General features: G+C 37.1%; 2 protein-coding genes across 2 annotated transcripts; both read left to right on the top strand.

Moving 5' to 3' along the window:
• The first annotated feature begins 1,903 nt into the window (after positions 1 to 1,903).
• On the top strand, positions 1,904 to 5,372 carry LOC128639675 (trypsin-like). Its single transcript, XM_053691798.1, has 5 exons — positions 1,904 to 1,946; positions 2,183 to 2,336; positions 2,613 to 2,866; positions 3,138 to 3,274; positions 5,223 to 5,372. The coding sequence occupies exons 1-5, from the start codon at positions 1,904 to 1,906 to the stop codon at positions 5,370 to 5,372; spliced, it is 738 nt and encodes a 245-aa protein (XP_053547773.1).
• Positions 5,373 to 12,959: 7,587 nt separating this feature from the next.
• On the top strand, positions 12,960 to 17,733 carry LOC128639676 (trypsin-like). The gene is made up of 5 exons (XM_053691799.1): positions 12,960 to 12,999; positions 13,236 to 13,389; positions 15,556 to 15,809; positions 16,081 to 16,217; positions 17,466 to 17,733. Exons 1-5 carry the CDS (start codon positions 12,960 to 12,962, stop codon positions 17,613 to 17,615), a joined length of 735 nt encoding a protein of 244 aa, XP_053547774.1. The 3' UTR covers positions 17,616 to 17,733.
• Positions 17,734 to 22,257: the final 4,524 nt, after the last annotated feature.

The raw sequence follows: 22,257 nt of genomic DNA on the forward strand, positions 1-22,257 counted from the left end.
GTGTAATTAGTTTAAAAAATTTTTTTTTATTTTTTTTATTTTCTGTAATTTAGTGGGGGGGGGTTCTGTAATTTAGTTTATTAATTTAATTGTAATTAGTTTAATTTAATTTAGTTCATTAATTTATTTATAGAGTAGTGTTAGGTGTAATTGTAACTTAGGCTAGGATTTATTTTACAGGTAATTTTGTATTTATTTTAGCTAGGTAGTTATTAAATAGTTAATAACTATTTAATAACTATTTTACCTAGTTAAAATAAATACAAAGTTGCCTGTAAAATAAAAATAAATCCTAAAATATCTATAATGTAACTATTAGTTATATTGTAGCTATATTAGGGTTTATTTTATAGGTATTTACTTTTAAATATGAATAATTTATTTAATTTTAGTAATTTTCTTTAGATTTATTTAAATTAGATTTGTTAGGGGGGTTAGGGTTAGGGTTTAGGGGTTAATAAATTTAGAATAGTGACAGCGACATTGGGGACAGCAGATTAGGGGTTAATAATTGTAGGTAGGTGTCGGCGACATTGGGGGTGGCAGATTAGGGGTTAATAAATATAATGTAGGTGTCGGCGGTGTTAGGGGCAGCAGATTAGGGATTCATAGGTATAATGTAGGTGGCGGAGGTGTCCAGAGCGGCAGATTAGGGGTTAATAGTATAATGCAGGTGGTGACGATGTCAGGGGCGGCAGATTAGGGGTTAATAAGTGTTAGATTAGGGGTGTTTAGACTCGGGGTTCATGTTAGGGTGTTAGGTGTAGACATAAAAAGTATTTTCCCATAGGAAACAATGGGGCTGCGTTAGGAGCTTTACGCTGCTTTTTTGCAGGTGTTAGTTTTTGTTCAGCCGTCTCAGCCCCATTGTTTCCTATGGGGAAATCGTGCACGAGCACTTTACACCAGCTTGCCGCTGACTTAAAGGGACACTGTACCCAAATGTTTTCTTTTGTAATTCAGAAAGAGCATGCAATTTTAAGCAACTTTCTAATTTACTCCTATTATCAAATTTTCTTTGTTCTCTTGCTATCATTATTTGAAAAAGAAGGCATCTAAGCTTTTTTTTGGTTTCAGTACTCTGGACAGCACTTTTTTATTGGTGGATGGATTTATCCACCAATCAGCAAGGATAGCTTAGGTTGTTCACCAAAAATGGGCCGGCATCTAAACTTACATTCTTGCATTTCAAATAAAGATACCAAGAGAATGAAGAAAATTTGATAATAGGAGTATATTAGAAAGTTGCTTAAAATGTCAATCTAAATCATGAAAGAAAATTTTTGGGTACAGTGTCCCTTTAAGCAACGCTGGTATTACAGTGAGATGTGGAGCTAAATTTTGCTCAACGCTCACTTTTCTGAGGCTAACGCAGCCATTCAGAAAACTTGTAATACCAGAGTTGTCTTAAGTGAGCGCTGGAAAAAAAATGCTTGTTAGCAACGCACCCCTGTTACCGCAAAACTCGTAATCTGGCTGATAGAAAAGTAAAATTTTTGGAAATCATTTTTTTATTCAATAAAAATATAATTTTCTAATTTCTACATCAGGTGCAATAATTTATATGGAGCTTACTTTTTTGCTAGTTTTTCTGAGAATAGATTTATAAAATTAGCGTCTGTTCTTTATATCTTTTTTCAAAATGTCTTGATGGTGATAGAAGTTGATAAATCAGAAAAACAAATTTTGTTGTTACATTATCTCTTCCTTGTGTACTTTCTATGACTAAAATAGCACAAGTCCCTTGATAAGCTACCTATTGATATCTATACATTGAGTATTGATTAACTAGACCACGTTTCCATGATGTGACACAAGGTGTTAGGTAAAGAACGATTACCACCAACAAACCATATAAATACCAAGCTGGTCTACAACAAACATATCCATCCAACATATCTCCATGATGAAGCTGTTTCTGCTCTGTGTGCTCCTGGGAGCTGCTGGTAAGTGTGAAACACAGAAAATATACACTATCAATAAGTGCTAGCATCATGTAAAAGCTAACAGGAATTTAGAACATCCCCAATAAATTATTACTAATGTTTAACATGACTTTTCAAGAGGCTACATTGTTTTAGGATGCTGCATCACTAACATTAGAGAGATCTTTATGAACAAATTGGTCAGAAACTCTAGAAAAGTCTAACATTCTTTTATCTGTGTAATATTATGTTCTCAGCTGCATTTGATGATGATGATAAGATTGTAGGAGGTTACACCTGCGGCAAGAACGCTCTCCCATATCAGGTGTCTCTGAACTCCGGTTACCATTTCTGTGGTGGGTCCCTGATTAACAACCTGTGGGTTGTGTCTGCTGCTCACTGCTACAAAGCGTAAGCTATTTGAATTGTTTTCATGTACTACTTTTCCTACAGTTTTTTTTTAATATTCATATATAGCCCCCAAGCATCTATAGTTAATTATATCTTCTTCTGCTATATTTTCATATACTGTATGTCTTTTAAAGTCAACACTTCTATAAAAAGCATTTGTTTTTTTGTATTTAATTATCTATATTTACAAAATGATATTTAATATATAAAAATATTTTTCGGATTCAAATTGCAATCTACATTCCTTTCTGATTTTCTATCTCATTACACCTGCAGAAGCATCCAGGTCAGACTGGGAGAGCACAACATCGTTACCAGTGAGGGCACAGAGCAGTTCATCAACTCTGCCAAGGTCATCAGACATGCCAGCTACAACTCCAGGACCCTGGACAATGACATCATGCTCATCAAGCTCGCCTCTGCCGCCACCCTGAACTCCTATGTGAAGGCTGTAGCTTTGCCCTCTGGATGTGCCGCGGCTGGCACCAGCTGTCTGATCTCTGGCTGGGGAAACACACTCAGCAGTGGCAGTGAGTAACTATTACTAAATATTCAGTGTAACATGTTCTATAAATAAATCTAAGGCTAAAGCCATTGCTTGTTTGAGCTATTCCTTTTTAAAGCGCAGCTTAATACGTTTATTTCTCAGAGAATATGCAAACCCACATAAAGGGTACAGTGTTTCTGCTAGAGAATCATTTTGTATATCTAGTATAAAATAATAGCATAGAAGAAAAGCTTATTGCATGGCTACGTAGAATCTGAACTAGTTGCTTAATGATTTAATGGTTTCATTTGTAGCCAACTACCCAGATCTCCTGCAGTGCGTGAGCGCCCCCATCCTGACTACTGCCCAGTGTACCGGTGCCTACCCAGGAGAGATCACCAACAACATGATCTGCGTTGGATATCTGGAAGGTGGCAAGGATTCCTGCCAGGTAACATTGCCTGTCCTCTTTCTATTAATCTAACTTGAAAGGGACACTCTAGTCAAAATTAAACTGTAATGATTCAGATAGGGCAAGCAATTTTAAAAAAACTTTCCAATTTACTTTTCTCATCACATTTGCTTAGTTCTCTTTGTATTCATTGTTGATAGCTAAACCTAGGAAGGCACATATGCTAATTTCAAAGCCCTTAAAGGGACACTTTACCCAAAAAATGTCTTTCATGATTAAGGTAGAGAATACAATTTTAAACAACATTCCAATTTACTTCTATTATCTAATTTGCTTTATTCTCAAGATATCCTTTAGTGAAGAAGTAGCAATGCACATGGTGAGCCAATCAAAGGAGGCATCTATGGGCAGCTACCAATCAACAGCTACTAAGCATATCTAGATATGCTTTTCAGCAAAGAATATCAAACGAATAAAGCAAATTAGATAATACAAGTAAATTAGAAAGTTGTTTATAATTCTATGCTCTTTCTAAATCATGGTAGAAAAAAATTGGGGTTCATGTCCCTTTAAAGACTGCCTCATATCAGTGGATTTTGACAGTTTTTAACAGTTAGACAGTGCTAGTTTATGTGTGCCATAAAGTCTGCAGTGGCTTAGATACAAGGTAATCACAGAGGTAAACATTATATTAATATAACTGAGATAAGGGGCAGTCTGCAGTGGCTTAGATACAAGGTAATCACAGAGGTAAACAGTATATTAATATAACTGAGATAAGGGGCAGTCTGCAGTGGCTTAGATACAAGATAGTCACAGAGGTAAAAAGAATATTAATATAACTGAGATAAGGAGCAGTCTGCAGAGGCTTAGATACAAGGTATTCACAGAGGTAAACATTATATTAATATAACTGAGATAAGGGGCAGTCTGCAGTGGCTTAGATACAAGGTAATCACAGAGGTAAACAGTATATAAATATAACTGAGATAAGGGGCAGTCTGCAGTGGCTTAGATACAAGGTAGTCACAGAGGTAAAAAGAATATTAATATAACTGAGATAAGGAGCAGTCTGCAGAGGCTTAAATACAAGGTAGTCACAGAGGTAAACAGTATATTAATATAACTGAGATAAGGAGCAGTCTGTTGAGGCTTAGCTACAAGGTAGTCACAGAGGTAAACGGTATATTAATATAACTGAGATAAGGAGCAGTCTGCAGAGACTTAGATACAGGGTAATCACAGAGGTAAAAAGTATATTAATATAACTGAGATAAGGAGCAGTCTGCTGTGGCTTAGATACAAGGTAATCACAGAGGTAAAAAGTATATTAATATAACTGAGATACGGAGCAGTCTGCAGAGGCTTAGATACAAGGTAATCACAGAGGTAAAAAGTATATTAATTTAACTGAGATAAGGAGCAGTCTGCAGTGGCTTAGATACAAGGTAGTCACAGAGGTAAAAAGAATATTAATATACCTGAGATAAGGGGCAGTCTGCAGAGGCTTAGATACAAGGTAGTCACAGAGATAAACAGTATATTAATATAACTGAGATAAGGGGCAGTCTGCAGAGGTTTAGATACAAGGTAGTCACAGAGGTAAACAGTATATTAATATAACTGTTGCTTATGCAAAACTGGGGAATGGGTAATAAAGGGAACATTAGCAATTTAAACAATAATAATTCTGGATTAGACTTTCCCTTTAACTTAACTTTGTACATACAATTTCTTAAATACTCAAAATACAATGCGTACTCCCCTTATATTCTTCTTTTTTTTTTTTTTCTTTGCACAAATATTTTTATCTTATTTACCTTCTTTTTTTTACACACTATTTTACTGATACGTCTAATAAAGTCATGAACTGACTGCTCATATTTTATTTAATATTTCACATATGTATTTATCATCTCCTTTAGCTTATTCTCCCTAATTTGGTTTCAAGCTATTTCTTCTGTTATAATAATCTTCCTTCTTTCAGGGTGACTCCGGTGGACCTGTGGTGTGTAACGGACAGCTGCAGGGTATCGTCTCATGGGGCTATGGCTGTGCTCTCAGGAACTATCCTGGTGTCTACACCAAGGTCTGCAACTACGTCTCCTGGATCCAGAACACCATCGCTGCCAACTAAATCACTTGTATTCCTGGCTATATCCTATCTGCATGTATTTGTACATAAGATGAGCTCTGGCTTCATTATGGACATTGATATTGAAGAACATCATTAAATAAATGGATTATTGATTTCACATCGTATGATCTGAGTCTCCTCATATACTTTAACATGTTTGTGTCAAATTTTTCTAGGACTAAAAAAGTTATTTTTACACTTACATTAAATGGGCAGTAAATTCAATATTAAACTTTATGTTTCAGTTTTATAATGCAATTTGAAACAATTTTCCAATTTACTTAATTTAATTTGCTTTGCTCTTTGGTATCCTTTGTTGAAAAGCATACCTAGGTAGACTCAGGTGCAGCAGTGCACTACTGGGAACTATTGTCTCATTGGTAGCTGAACATATTTGCATCTTGCCCTTAACTCCCCCAATGTGAAAGTTCTCGAGACCCAAGAAGGGTTTGTGCGTCTGACTTCACTCGAGCACAGCTTATCTTAATGGATTTCTTAACCTTGTTAAATTGTGCTGGTAATATAAGTTGAAAGTGACTTGTTGTGCTTGAGCGTGTGTCTGTAGTGCAATTTTACTCCTTCAACAAAGGACACCAAGAAAATGAAGTACATTTGAAAATAGAAGAAAATAAGAAAGTTGGGTTTCATAACCCTTAAAAAATTTTTTATCAATTAAATCAAGTTTGGCATATCATAATAATCAGTTATTAATTAATAGTGCACTAGATTCTCATCCTTTTTGTGGAATATCACAATTCCATTGCAAAGCTCGCTAATCAGAGAAGGGTTAGCGCGGCCAACTTTGTTTGATCACAGCTTATTCTTTCAATGAATATTGCGACCGTACTAATTTCTGCTGGTACTACAAGTTGAAAGTTATTGGTTACACTCGAGTCCAAGCAAAAACTGTGTTAAAATAATTAGCGCACCTTGAGAAATGAAGTAAACTGTAAGGGTTATATTTATCATAGTGCGAGCGGACAAGATACGATGTAGCATATCATGTCCGCTGCACATCAATAAATGCATTCGCTGTCAGCATTTATCATTGTATCAGCAGTTCTGGTGCAAAGCCGCTCCCTGCAGATACGAGGCCAATCGGCCGCTAGCAGGGGGTGTCAATCAATCCAATCGTATTCGATCTGGTTGATTTCTGTCCGCGGCCTCAGAGCAGGTGGACAAGTTATGGAGCAGAGGTCTTTAGAACTTGATAAATCATACCCAGTGGGGCCTATCTATCAAGCTTGAGGCCACGTGTTTCTGGCCTGCAGGCTCGCCAGAAACAGCAGTTATGAAGCAGCGGTCTAAAGACCGCTGCTCCATAACCCTGTCCGCCTGTTCTGAGCAGGCAGATAGACATCGCCAAAAATCAACCCAATTGAGTACGATCAGGTTGATCGACACCTCCCTGCTAGCGGCCAATTGGCCACGAGTCTGCAGGGGGTGGCGTTACACCAGCAGCAGCTCATGTCTGTCCGACAGACATATGATAGATAGGCCTCTAAGGGTTAAAACAAAAGTTGCACAAAACACATGTAAAACACATTAAAATAAAGTACTATACGCATATAAACACCTATTTAATAAAACATATATAATTGTAATATTAATAAACACACTGGGCTAGATTAAAAGTGGTTTGCTAATGAACGCATGCACAATAACCAGTATTGCTTGACTAGGCTACCTATAGCGTCACAATTTGATATCAAATCCATGGTAAAGTTCTCTAACCCAAGAAGGGTTTGTGCGTCTGACTTCACTCGAGCGCGGCTTATCTTAATGGATTTCTTGACCTTGTTAAATTGTGCTGGTAATATAACTTGTAAGTTACATGTTGTGCTTGAGCGTGTGTCTGTATATAAGTAAAGTGTAAATATTTATGTTCATATAGGTACAGTATATGTATATATTTATATATACTGTATATTTATATATAATACCTTTAGCAGAGCAGAAAATTAAAGAAAAAAGGAGAAAAAAATGTATTCCTTAGCCAACACTGATCAAATCAATACTATATTTCATTATCAGAGAATCCGCTTATATAAGAGTATTAAATCACACCAAAAGCAAAGATTTGGAATACACAGTATCTTATATAATATATAAATGTATTCATTACAAATATCTAAATCATAAACAAAATCCACCTTAAATAAGTTAAAAACATACACCAATGGCCATGGTAGAGAGAAGTATGTTTTTTTCTAATTTTAGAGAGACGATAATTTACTACCTTATCTCTGTAATGGCCTCAAATAAATGCTGTTAAACCTAAAAGCACCATATTACGCAATAACTTGAAATGGCATAATACACATCACAGTAAGTACAGCGTATAAACAGACAAACATGAAAGTCCATTTGTTAGAAGTTAATAATATCGATGCTTGGCTTTATAGTAAAACACACGCATGTATAGCAAAGCCGTCAAGGTATTGTAAACCAGCAAAGATAAGCAGGTAATTATTGTGCCTTTTACCGCACATCATCATAGGGCATTAGTAAGCAATTGCAATCATAAGCAGTTTGTGCAGTTTAGTAGTAATCATGCATAGCCGTCAAATATAGCAACGCTGCAGTCCCACAGTATAGAGACGGAAAAATAGGCTATAGGTCTAGTAGAGGGACTTGCACAGCGAATAGAAGTGGCCTTGGGGAACTCCTACTGAGAGATAAACTCTCACCTAAGGGGCCCCTTTCCACTCTCACCACTCTTGAATAGTCTGAATTCCAGCGTGCTGTCAACAATCCTTATCTTGTGGTCTTTATCCAGCTTCCCGCTTATGAGAGTGCTTCCCTTTTGAGCGACCTGCAAACCAAGCTGTTTTAGCTTCCTCCCGGGTCACTCAGTGTAGCAACAGACTTTGGTTCTATGTGAAGAACATTGGAATTTAAAGTATTCATAACTACCTTCAGATTTAGCACAGTTGGGTTACCGAGCAAGTGATAAGGGTTAGGATTTTTAAAGAATTTTTATAGTTTATGGGGAGAAGTTAGCACGGTCACGATAGCCGAAGTTCTTAAGTTTGAGAGCAATGGACTTTCCCTTTTGCTCTAACTTTTTATATTTAACTTGTAATATGTGCGCTAGTTAGCTCGAGAGCGAAAGTATAAGTTAGAGCACCACTTGTAATATGTGCGCTAGTTAGCTAGAGAGCGAAAGTATAAGTTAGAGCACCACTTGTAATATGTGCGCTAGTTAGCTAGAGAGCGAAAATATAAGTTAGAACACCACTTGTAATATGTGCGCTAGTTAGCTAGAGAGCGAGATTATAAGTTAGAGCACCACTTGTGATATGTGCGCTAGTTAGCTAGAGAGCGAAAGTATAAGTTAGAGCACCAATTGTAATATGTGCGCTAGTTAGCTGGAGAGCGAGAGTATAAGTTAGAGCACCACTTATAATATGTGCGCTAGTTAGCTAGGGAGCGAAAGTATAAGTTAGAGCACCACTTGTAATATGTGCGCTAGTTAGCTAGAGAGCGAAAATATAAGTTAGACCACCACTTGTAATATGTGCGCTAGTTAGCTAGAGAGCGAGAGCGAAAGTATAAGTTAGCACCACTTGTAATATGTGCGCTAGTTAGCTTGAGAGCGAAAGTATAAGTTATCACCACTTGTAATCTAGCCCATTGTTGTCTAGTTTCAAGCAGCATATATTGGACTTTTTCAATCTTTACGTTTTTGCATTTTCACAAATGATCTTTTGATTATTCATTTATAATTTCTAAGATATCTCTGGAGGTTAAAACATGTTAAATACAACTATAAAGTACTTACAGTATATTGCAATAAAATAATTCATTGTACACATCAAGAACGTATATAAAACTGAATTCAAATACATGACACAGCAATGGCTCTCTCTCTCTCTCTCTCTCTCTCTCTCTCTCTCTCTCTCTGTATATATATATATTATCGGATATTTGTAGAGCGCCAACAGATTCTTCAGCGCTATAAGCAAAGGTGAAATACAACAAAACATTTATAGGGATCAGACGGGTAGAGGGCCCTGCCAAGATTCGCACTGTTGTAGTCAGCTCTAAAGAAGGTGATCTACAAACAACTGGGCTCTTAGGCTTTTATGCTAAGCGGGTTCAAGGGGAAAGGAATGGAGGAGAGGAACTGGTATAAAGAAAGGTTAGAGTAGGTTGTATGCATCCCTTAGAGTAGGTTGTATGCATCCCTGAACAGCAGGGAGTCTTTAGGGAGTGCTTGAAGTTTTTAAAACTAGGGGAGAGTCTTGTGGAGCGACGCAGAGCGTTGATGGAGTTGTCAACAGTTATAGAGAGATGGGGGGTGTAGATTTTAAAAGAAGGGGGAAAAATAAGGAGCTCAGTTTTGGAGAGATTTAGCTTAAGGTAGCTTAAGGACACTTGCAATTTGTAATATTGATGATTATGGAGTAGAAACATTCGGCCATATTACTAGTTTTGCAATATGGCTGGCTTGGCAATAACTTGCAAGTTATTTCCACCGCTTACCTTTAATAGTGCTGCTATTACAGGTTTTCCAAAAACCTGCGTTAGCGGGCAATATGGTTGCGTTGAGCTTAATACCGCACACAAATACCAGCGCTGCTATGAGCTGGCTTTACGTGCTTGTGCACGATTTTCCCATATACATCAATGGGGAGAGCCAGGTAAAAAAAAACTAACTCCTGCAATAAAGGAGCGTAAAGCTCTGTAACGCAGCCCCATTGATTCCTATGGGGAAAGAAAATTTATGTTTAAACACCCTAACATAAACCCCCAGTTTAAACACCCCTGATCTTCTGCCCCTGACATCGCCCCCACCTACATTACACTTATTAACTCCTAATCTGCCGCCCTAACATCGCCGCCACCTACATTACATTTATTAACCCCTAATCTGCCACCTTGACATCGCCACCACCTACCTACACTTATTAACCCCTATTCTGCCGCCCCCAATGTCGCCGCTACCTACCTACACTTATTAATCCCTAATCTGCAGTCCCCAACATCGCCACCTCCACTATACTAAAGTTATCAACCCCTAAACCTCTGGCCTCCCACATCACTAAAACTAAATAAATATATTAACCCCTAAACCTAACCCTAAGTCTAACCCTAACCCCCTAACTTTAATATAATTAAAATAAATCTAAATAAAAATTACTATCATTAACTAAATTATTCCTATTTAAAACTAAATACTTACCTATAAAATAAACCCCAAGCTAGCTACACTATAACTAATAGCTTCAATATAGCTATCTTAGGTTTTATTTTTATTTCACAGCTAAGTTTGCATTTATTTTAACTAGGTAGACTAGTTAGTAAATAGTTATTAACTATTTACTAACTACCTAGCTAAAATACATAAAAATATACCTGTAAAATAAAACCTAACCTGAGTTACACTAACACATAACATTACACTAAAATTATATAAATTACATTAATTAAATACAAATAACTAAATTACAAAAAAAAACCCCACTAAATTATACAAAATAAAAAAGAAATTATCAAATATTTAAACTAATTACACCTAATCTAATAGCCCTATCAAAATAAAAAAGCCCCCCAAAAAAACCCTAGCCTAAACTAAACTGCCAATAGCCTTTAAAAGGGCCTTTTGCAGGGCATTGCCAATAGAATGCAAGCTCAATCCTATTGGCTGATTGAATCAGCCAATAGGATTGAAGCTCAATCCTATTGACTGATTGCATCAGCCAATAGGATTTTTACCCTTTATTTCCGATTGGCTGATAGAATTCTATCGGCCAATCAGAATTCAAGGGACGTCATTTTGGATGACATCATTTAAAGGAAAATTCATTCTTCAATAGCCAGCGAAAGAAGAGGATGCTCTGCGCAAGATGTCTTGAAGGTGGACCTGCTCCGCGTCGGAAGAATGAAGATAGAAGATGCTGTCTGGATGAAGACTTCTGCCCGCCTTGAGGAAGACTTCTCCCAGCTTCGTTGAGGACTTCTGCCCGCTTGGATGAAGACTTGGTTGAGGATGGATGTCCGGTCTTCAAAAACTGTAAGTGGATCTTTGGGGGTTAGTGTTAGGTTTTGTTAAGGGTTTATTGGGTGGGTTTTATTTTTAGATTAGGGTTTTGGGCACAGAAAAAGAGCTAAATGCCCTTTTGAGGGCAATGCCCATCCAAATACCCTTTGCAGGGCAATGGAGAGCTTAAGTTTATTTAGATAGGATTTTATTTGGGGGGTTTGGTTGTGTGGGTGGTGGGTTTTACTGTTGGGGGGTTGTTTGTATTTTTTTTACAGTTAAAATAGTTGATTTCTTTGGGTCAATGCCATGCAAAAGGCCTTTTTAAGGGCTATTGGCAGTTTAGTTTAGGCTAGGGTTTTTTTTATGGGGGGGTGTTTATTTGATAGGGCTATTAGATTAGGTGTAATTAGTTTAAATATTTGATAATTTCTTTTTTTTGTGTAATTTAGTGTTTATTTTTTTGTAATTTAGTTAATTGTATTTAATTAATGTCATTTATTTAATTTTGGTGTAATGTTAGGTGTTAGTGTGAGGCAGGTTAGGTTTTATTTTACAGGTAACTTTGTATATATTTTAACTAGGTAGTTAGTAAAAAGTTAATAACCTAGTTAAAATAAATACAAAAATAGCAGTAAAATAAAAATAAAACCTAAGCTAGATACAATGTAACTATTAGTTATATTGTAGCTAGCTTAGGGTTTATTTTATAGGTAAGTATTTAGTTTTAAATAGGAATTATTTAGTTAATGATAGTAATTTTTATTTACATGTATTTTAATTATATTAAAGTTAGAGGGTGTTAGGGTTAGACTTAGGGTTAGGTTTAGGGGTTAATAACTTTAGTATAGTGGCGGCGGCGGTGATGTTGGGGGCGGCAGATTAGGGGTTAATAATATTTAACTAGTTATTGCGATGCAGGAATGCAGCGGTTTAGGGGTTAATATGTTTATTATAGGGGTGGCGATGTCCTTTGTAACACTTTAGTTATGAGTTTTATGCTACAGCTTTGTAGCACAAAACCCATAACTACTGACTTTAGATGGTGGTACGAATTACGTTGCGTTACGGCCAAAAAAGTTTGCGGTACAGCTATACCTAAAAGACTCACAATAACAGCGGTAGTGAAAAAGCAGCATTATGAGCCATAACGCAAAACTCGTAATCTGGCCGATAGAAAAGTAAGATTTTTTAAAATCATTTTTTTATTCAATTAAAATATAATTTTCTAATTTCTACATCAGGTGCAATAATTTATATGGAGCTTACTTTTTTGCTAGTTTTTTCTGAGAATAGATTTCTAAAATGAGAGTCTGTTGTTCTTATCTTTTTTCAAAATGTCTTGATGGTGATAGAAGTTGATAAATCAGAAAAACAAATTTTGTTGTTACATTATCTCTTGCATGTGTACTTTCTATGACTAAAATAGCACAAGTCCCTTGATAAGCTACCTATTGATATCTATACATTGAGTATTGATTAACTAGACCACGTTTCCATGATGTGACACAAGGTGTTAGGTAAAGAACGATTACCACCAACAAACCATATAAATACCAAGCTGTTCTACAACAAACATATCCATCCAACATATCTCCAGGATGAAGCTGTTTCTGCTCTGTGTGCTCCTGGGAGCTGCTGGTAAGTGTGAAACACAGAAAATATACACTATCAATAAGTGCTAGCATCATGTAAAAGCTAACAAGAATTTAGAACATCCCCAATAAATTATTACTAATGTTTAACATGACTTTTCAAGAGGCTACATTGTTTTAGGATGCTGCATCACTAACATTAGAGAGATATTTATGAACAAATTGGTCAGAAACTCTAAAAAAGTCTAACATTCTTTTATCTGTGTAATATTATGTTCTCAGCTGCATTTGATGATGATGATAAGATTGTAGGAGGTTACACCTGTGGCAAGAATGCTCTCCCATATCAGGTGTCTCTGAACTCCGGTTACCATTTCTGTGGTGGGTCCCTGATTAACAACCTGTGGGTTGTGTCTGCTGCTCACTGCTACAAAGCGTAAGCTATTTGAATTGTTTTCATGTACTACTTTTCCTACAGTTGTTTTTAATATTCATATATAGCCCCCAAGCATCTATAGTTAATTATATCTTCTTCTGCTATACTTTTCAAATATGTCTTCTAAAGTTTATTCAAAAAACTATCGGCTAGATTACGAGTTGTGCGCTAGGTTTAAAAAGCAGCGTTGAGAGTTCCCAACGCTGCTTTTTAACGCCCGCTGGTATTACAAGTCTTTAAATGACAGGCTCACCGCTCACTTTTTTGGCCAGACTCGGAAATACCGCAACTCCACTTACGTCAATTGCGTATCCTATCTTTTCAATGGGACTTGCATAGCACCGGTATTACGAGTCTGACAAAAAGTGAGCGGTAGACCCTCTCCTGTCAAGCCTGATACCGCATTTTAAAGTCAGTAGTTAAGAGTTTTACACTACAATGTCGTAGCATAAAACTCTTAACTAAAGTGCTAAAAAGTACACTAACACCCATAAACTACCTATTAACCCCTAAACCGAGGCCCTCCCCACATCGCAAACACTAAAATAAAATTTTTAACCCCTAATCTGCCGAACCGTACATCGCCGCCACTATAATAAATATATTAACCCTTAAACCGCTGCACTCCCGCATCGCAAACACTATTTAAATATTATTAACCCCTAATCTGCCGGCCCTAACATCACTGACACCTACCTACATTTAATAACCCCTAATCTGCCGACCCCAACGTCGCTGCCACTATATTAAATGTATTAACCCCTAAATCTAAGTCTAACGCTAACCCCCCTAACTTAAATATAATTACAATAAATCTAAATAAAATTACTATAATTAGCTAAATTATTCCTATTTAAAACTAAATACTTACCGATAAAATAAACCCTAAGCTAGCTACAATATAACTATTAGTTACAATGTAGCTAGCTTAGGGTTTATTTATATTTTACAGGCAAATTTGTATTTATTTTAACTAGTTACAATAGTTATTAAATAGTTATTAACTATTTAATAACTTCCTAGTTAAAAAAAGACAAATTTACCTGTAAAATAAAACCTAAACTAAGTTACAATTATACCTAACACTACACTATAATTAAATAAATTACCTAAACTAAATACAATTAATTACAATTTAAAAAAAATATATAAGGTATGAACCCCCCCCCCACTAAATTACAGAAAATAATTAAATAATTACAAGAATTTTAAACTAATTACACCTAGTCTAATCCCCCTAACAAAATAAAAAAAAGCCCTACCCTACACTAAATTACAAATAGCCCTTTAGTGTTTGTTTTTTTCCGTACCTTAGATATTTTTTTAAAATTGTTATTAATTGTATTTAGTTTAGGTAATTTATTTAATTATAGTGTAGTGTTAGGTGTAATTGTAACTTAGTTTACGTTTTATTTAAGTATTTAGTTTTAAATAGGAATAATTTAGTGAATTGTATTAATTTTATTTAGATTTATTTAAATTAAAGTTAAGTTAGGGGGGTTAGGGTTAGTGTTAGATTTAGGGGTTAATAACTTTATTATAGTGGTGGCGACAGGGGCGGCAGATTAGGGGTTAATAAATATAATGTAGGGTTCGGCAATGTTGGGGGCAGCAGATTAGGGGTTCATAACTATAATGTAGGTGGCGGCGATGTCGGGGGCGGCAGATTAGGGGTTAATAAGTATAAGATTAGGGGTGTTTAGACTCTGGGTTCATGTTAGGGTGTTAGGTGTAGACATAAAAAGGATTAACCCATAGGAATCAATGGGGCTGTGTTAGGAGCTTTATGCTGCTTTTTTGCAGGTGTTAGGTTTTTTTTTCAGCCGGCTATCCCCCATTGATCCCTACGGTGAAATCGTGCACAAACACGTATTACCTGCTTACCACTACCGTAAGCAGCCCTGGTATTGAGGTGAGATGTGGAGCTAAATTTTGCTCTTTGCTCACTTTTCTGAGGTTAACGCCGGGTTTCTAAAAACCTGTAATACCAGCGTTGTCTGCAAGTGAGCGGTGAGCATAAACTGCTCGTTAGCACCGCACAGGCTCTAACTCAAAACTCGTAATCTAGGTGTAAATTTCCAAAATTATATTTCATGAAGATATTTTTTTCTGATTCAAATTGCAGTCTACATTCCTTTCTGATTTTCCATCTCATTACACCTGCAGGAGCATCCAGGTCAGACTGGGAGAGCACAACATCGTTACCAGTGAGGGCACAGAGCAGTTCATCAACTCTGCCAAGGTCATCAGACATGCCAGCTACAACTCCAGGACCCTGGACAATGACATCATGCTCATCAAGCTCGCCTCTGCCGCCACCCTGAACTCCTATGTGAAGGCTGTAGCTTTGCCCTCTGGATGTGCCGCGGCTGGCACCAGCTGTCTGATCTCTGGCTGGGGAAACACACTCAGCAGTGGCAGTGAGTAACTATTACTAAATATTCAGTGTAACATGTTCTATAAATAAATCTAAGGCTAAAGCCATTGCTTGTTTGAGCTATTCCTTTTTAAAGCACAGCTTAATACGTTTATTTCTCAGAGAATATGCAAACCCACATAAAGGGTACAGTGTTTCTGCTAGAGAATCATTTTGTATATCTAGTATAAAATAATAGCATAGAAGAAAAGCTTATTGCATGGCTACGTAGAATCTGAACTAGTTGCTTAATGATTTAATGGTTTCATTTGTAGCCAACTACCCAGATCTCCTGCAGTGCGTGAGCGCCCCCATCCTGACTACTGCCCAGTGTACCGGTGCCTACCCAGGAGAGATCACCAACAACATGATCTGTGTTGGATATCTGGAAGGTGGCAAGGATTCCTGCCAGGTAACATCACCTGTCCTCTTTCTATTAATCTAACTTGAAAGGGACACTCTAGTCAAAATTATACTGTCATGATTCAGATAGGGCAAGCAATTTTAAAAAAACTTTGCAATTTACTTTTCTCATCAAATTTGCTTTGTTCTCTTTGTATTCTTTGTTGAGAGTTAAACCTAGGAAGGCACATATGCTAATTTCTAAGCCCTTAAAGACTGCCTTATATCAGTGGATTTTGACAGTTTTTAACAGTTAGACAGTGGGGTTTATGTGTGCCATAAAGATAACACTCCTCATTCGCTAAATGGTGAGTCTTTCAAAAGAACTGAGATAAGGAGCAGTCTGCAGAGGCTTAGATACAAAGTAGTGACAGAGGTAAACAGTATATTAATATAACTGAGATAAGGGGCAGTCTGCAGTTGCTTAGATACAAGGTAGTCACAGAGGTAAACAGTATATTAATATAACTGAGATAAGGGGCAGTCTGCAGTGGCTTAGATACAAGGTACTCACAGAGGTAAAAAGAATATTAATATAACTGAGATAAGGGGCAGTCTACAGAGGCTTAGATACAAGGTAATCACAGAGGTAAACAGTATATTAATATAACTGAGATAAGGGGCAGTCTGCAGTGGCTTAGATAGAAGGTAGTCACAGAGGTAAAAAGAATATTAATATAACTGAGATAAGGGGCAGTCTGCAGAGGCTTAGATACAAGGTAATAACAGAGGTAAAAAGTATATTAATATAACTGAGATAAGGGGAAGTCTGCAGTGGCTTAGATAGAAGGTAGTCAGAGAGGTATACAGTATATTAATATAACTGAGATAAGGGGCAGTCTGCAGAGGCTTAGATACAAGGTAGTCACAGAGGTAAACAGTATATTAATATAACTGTTGCTTATGCAAAACTGGGGAATGGGTAATAAAGGGAACATTAGCATTTTAAACAATAATAATTCTGGATTAGACTTTCCCTTTAACTTAACTTTGTACATACAATTTCTTAAATACTCAAAATACAATGCGTACTCCCCTTATATTCTTCTTTTTTTTTTTTTTCTTTGCACAAATATTTTTATCTTATTTACCTTCTTTTTTTTACACACTATTTTACTGATACGTCTAATAAAGTCATGAACTGACTGCTCATATTTTATTTAATATTTCACATATGTATTTATCATCTCCTTTAGCTTATTCTCCCTAATTTGGTTTCAAGCTATTTCTTCTGTTATAATAATCTTCCTTCTTTCAGGGTGACTCCGGTGGACCTGTGGTGTGTAACGGACAGCTGCAGGGTATTGTCTCATGGGGCTATGGCTGTGCTCTCAGGAACTATCCTGGTGTCTACACCAAGGTCTGCAACTACGTCTCCTGGATCCAGAACACCATCGCTGCCAACTAAACCACTTGTATTCCTGGCTACATCCTATCTGCATGTATTTGTACATAAGATGAGCTCTGGCTTCATTATGGACATTGATATTGAAGACCATCATTAAATAAATTGATTATTGATTTCACATCTTATGATCTGAGTCTCCTCATATACTTTAACATGTTTGTGTCAAATTTTCTAGGACTAAAAAAGTTATTTTTACACTTACATTAAAGGGGCAGTAAATTCAATATTAAACTTTATGTTTCAGTTTGATAATGCAATTTGAAACAACTTTCCAATTTACTTAATTTGCTTTGTTCTTTTGGTATTCTTTGTTGGAAAGCATACCTAGGTAGGCTCAGGTGAAGCAGTGCACTACTGGGAACTAGTGTCTCATTGGTAGCTGAACATATATGAATCTTGCCCTTAACTCCCCCATTGGGGCCTATTTATTAAAGGTCTTGCGGACCTGTTCCGACAGTGCGGATCAGATTCGCAAGACCTCACTGAATGCGGAAAGCAATACGCTCTCCCAATTTAACATTGCACCAGCAGCTCACAAGATCGGGTTAATGTCCGGCGATTCCTGTCCGCCTCATCAGAGCAGGCAGACAGGGTTATGGAGCAGCGGTCTTTAGACCGCTGTTTCATAACTGGTGTTTCTGGCGAGTCTGAAGACTCAGCAGAAACACGGGTCCACAAGCTCCGTTCGGTGCTTGATAAAGGGCCCCAATGTGTTCAGCTAGCTCTCAGTAGTGCATTTTACGCCTTCAACAAAGGATACCAAGTAAATGAAGTACATTTGAAAATAAGAAAGTTGGGTTTCATAACCCTTTAAAAAAAAAAATCAATTAATCAAGTTTGGCATATCATAATAATCAGTTGTTAATTAATAGTGCACTAGATTCTCATCCTTTTTGTGGAATATCACAATTCCATTGCAAAGCTCGCTAATCAGAGAAGGGTTAGTGCGGCCAACTTTGTTTGATCACAACTTATTCTTTCAATGGATATTGCGACCGTGCTAATTTCTGCTGGTATTACAAATTGAAAGTTATAGGTTATAGGTTACACTCGAGTGAAAGCAAAAACTGTACTAAAATAATTAGCGCACCTTGAGAAATGAAGTAAACTGTAAGGGTTATATTTATCATAGTGCGAGCGGACAAGATACAATGTAGCATATCATGTCCGCTGCACATCAATAAATGCATTCGCTGTCGGCATTTATCATTGCACCAGCAGTTCTTGTGAACTGCTGGTGCAATTCCGCCCCCTGCAGATAGGCAGCCAATCGGCCGCTAGCAGGGGGTGTCAATCAATCGGATCATATTCGATCAGATTGATGTTTGTCGGTGGCGTCAGAGCAGGTTGACAAGTTATGGAGCAGCGGTCTTTAGAGCTTGATAAATCATACCCTAAGGCCTCTAGTTATCAAGCCGTCAATCTCAGATACGCTAGAATTCCGCTGCATATTTGTGGCAAGGCTGATTCGCTGTAGTTATCAAGCCCTACAGCCCGGCAAAAGTAGAATATAGTCACGTAAGCTTCGATCCGCCGGACTCAGTCCGACACAGATCAATTCTTCCGTCACTCCAGATGTGCCGAACGCAAGTTTGCCGCTCCCAGACCCCGCCGCAACTATAATAAACATGTTAACCCCTAAACCGCCGCTCCCGGACCCCACCGCCACCTACATTATATATATTAACCCCTAATCTGCCGCCTCCTATACCGCCGCCACCTACATAAACTTATTAACCCCTATCCTGCGGATCCCGGACCCCGCCGCAACTAAATAAATTGTTTAACCCCTAAACCGCCGCTCCTGGACCCCGCCTGCCACCTATATTAAAGTTATTAACCCCTATCCTGCCCCCCTATACCGCCGCCACCTATATTAAAATTATTAACCCCTAAACCTAAGTCTAATACTAACCCTAACCCCCCCTAACTTAAATATTATTTTAATAATTCTAAATAATATTACTCGTATTAACTAAATTAATCCTATTTAAAACTAAATACTTACCTGTAAAATAAACCCTAAGATAGCTACAATATAACTAATAATTAATTAAATAAATTAACTACAATTACCTAAAATTAAATAAAATAAAATAAACTAAACTATAGTACAAAAAACCCACTAAATTACAGAAAATAAAAAATAATTACAAGAAGTTTAAACTAATTACACCTAATCTAAGCTCCCTAATAAAATAATAAAGCCCCCCAAAATAAAAAAAATGTCCTACTCTATTCTAAATTACAAAGTAACCAGCTCTTTTACCAGCACTTAAAAGGGCTTTTTGCGAGGCATTGCCCCAAAGTAATCAGCTCTTTTACCTGTAAAAAAAATACAAACCCCCCAACATTAAAACCCACCACCCACATACCCTTACTCTTACCCACACCCAAACCCTCCTTAAAAAAAACAAACACTAACCCCCTGAAGATCACCCTACCTTGAGCCGTCTTCACCCAACCGGGCCGAAATCTTCATCCAAGTGGCGCAGAAGAGGTCCTCCATCCAGCAGAGGTCTTCATCCAGGCGGCGTCTTCATCCATCCGGAGCGGAGCCATCTTCCAAGGAGCCAACGCGGAGCCATCCTCTTCAACCGACGACTGAACGATGAATGACGGTTCCTTTAAATGACGTCATCCAAGATGGCATCCCTCGAATTCCGATTGGCTGATAGGATTCTATCAGCCAATCGGAATTAAGGTAGGAAAAATCTGATTGGCTGATTCATAGAGGCCTAAGGGTTAAAACAAAAGTTGCACAAAACACATGTAAAACACATTAAAATAAAGTACTATACGCATATAAACACCTATTTAATAAAACATATATAATTGTAATATTAATAAACACACTGGGCTAGATTAAAAGTGGTTTGCTAATGAACGCATGCACAATAACCAGTATTGCTTGACTAGGCTACCTATAGCGTCACAATTTGATATCAAATCCATGGTAAAGTTCTCTAACCCAAGAAGGGTTCGTGCGTCTGACTTCACTCGAGCGCAGTTTGTCTTAATGGATTTCTTGACCTTGTTAAATTGTGCTGGTAATATAACTTGTAAGTTACTTGTTGTGCTTGAGCGTGTGTCTGTATATAAGTAAAGTGTAAATATTTATGTTCATATAGGTACAGTATATGTATATATTTATATATACTGTATATTTATATATAATACCTTTAGCAGAGCAGAAAATTAAAGAAGAAAGGAGAAAAAAAATGTATTCCTTAGCCAGCACTGATCATATCAATACTATATTTCATTAACAGAGAATTTGCATATATGAGAGTATTAAATCACACCAAAAGCAAAGATTTGGAATACACAGTATCTTATATAATATATAAATGTATTCATTACAAATATCTAAATCACAAACAAAATCAAAAACATAAACAAAATCCACCTTAAATAAGTTAAAAACATACACCAAAGAAAGCCGTCAAGGTATTGTAAACCAGCAAAGATAATCAGGTAATTATTGTGCCTTTTCTCCGAACATCATCATAGGGCATTAGTAAGCAATCGCAATCATAAGCAGTTTGTGCAGGTTAGTAGTAATCATGCATAGCCGTAAAATATAGCAACGCTTCAGTCCCACAGTATAGAGACGGAAAAATAGGCTATAGGTCTAGTAGAGGGACTAGCACAGCGAATAGAAGTGGCCTGGGGAACTCCTACTGAGAGATAAACTCTCACCTAAGGGGTCCCTTTCCACTCTCACCACTCTTGAATAGTCTGTATTCCAGCGTGCTGTCAACAATCCTTATCTTGCGGTCTTTATCCAGCTTCCCGCTTATGAGAGTGCTTCCCTTTTGTGCGACCTGCAATCCAAGCTGTCTTAGCTTCCTCCCGGGTCACTCAGTGTAGCAACAGACTTTGGTTCTATGTGAAGAACATTGGAATTGAAAGTATTCATAACTACCATCAGATTTAGCACAGTTGGGTTACCGAGCAAGTGATAAGGGTTAGGATTTTTAAAGAATTTTTATAGTTTATGGGCAGAAGTTAGCACGGTCACGATAGCCAAAGTTCTAAAGTTTGAGAGCAATGGACTTTGCCTTTTGCTCTAACTTTTTACTTTCAACTTGTAATATGTGCGCTAGTTAGCTTGAAAGCGAAAGTATAAATTAGAGCACCACTTGTAATATGTGCGCTAGTTAGCTAGAGAGCAAAAGTATAAGTTAGAGCACCACTAGTAATATGTGCGCTAGTTAGCTAGAGAGCAAAAGTATAAGTTAGAGCACCACTTGTAATATGTGTGCTAGTTAGCTAGAGATTGAAAGTATAAGTTAGAGCAAAACTTGTAATATGTGCGCTAGTTAGCTAGAGAGCGAAAGTATAAGTTAAAGCACCACTTGTAATATGTGCGATAGTTAGCTAGAGAGCGAAAGTATAAGTTAAAGCACCAATTGTAATATGTGCGCTAGTTAGCTAGAGAGCAAAAGTATAAGTTAGAGCACCACTTGTAATATGTGCGCTAGTTAGCTAGGGAGCGAAAGTATAAGTTAGAGCACCACTTGTAATATGTGTGCTAGTTAGCTAGAGAGCGAAAGTATAAGTTAGAGCAAAACTTGTAATATGTGCGCTAGTTAGCTAGAGAGCGAAAGTATAAGTTAAAGCACCACTTGTAATATGT

The sequence above is a fragment of the Bombina bombina genome, chromosome 9, assembly GCF_027579735.1.
Source record: "Bombina bombina isolate aBomBom1 chromosome 9, aBomBom1.pri, whole genome shotgun sequence".
Classification (NCBI taxonomy): Eukaryota; Metazoa; Chordata; class Amphibia; order Anura; family Bombinatoridae; genus Bombina; species Bombina bombina.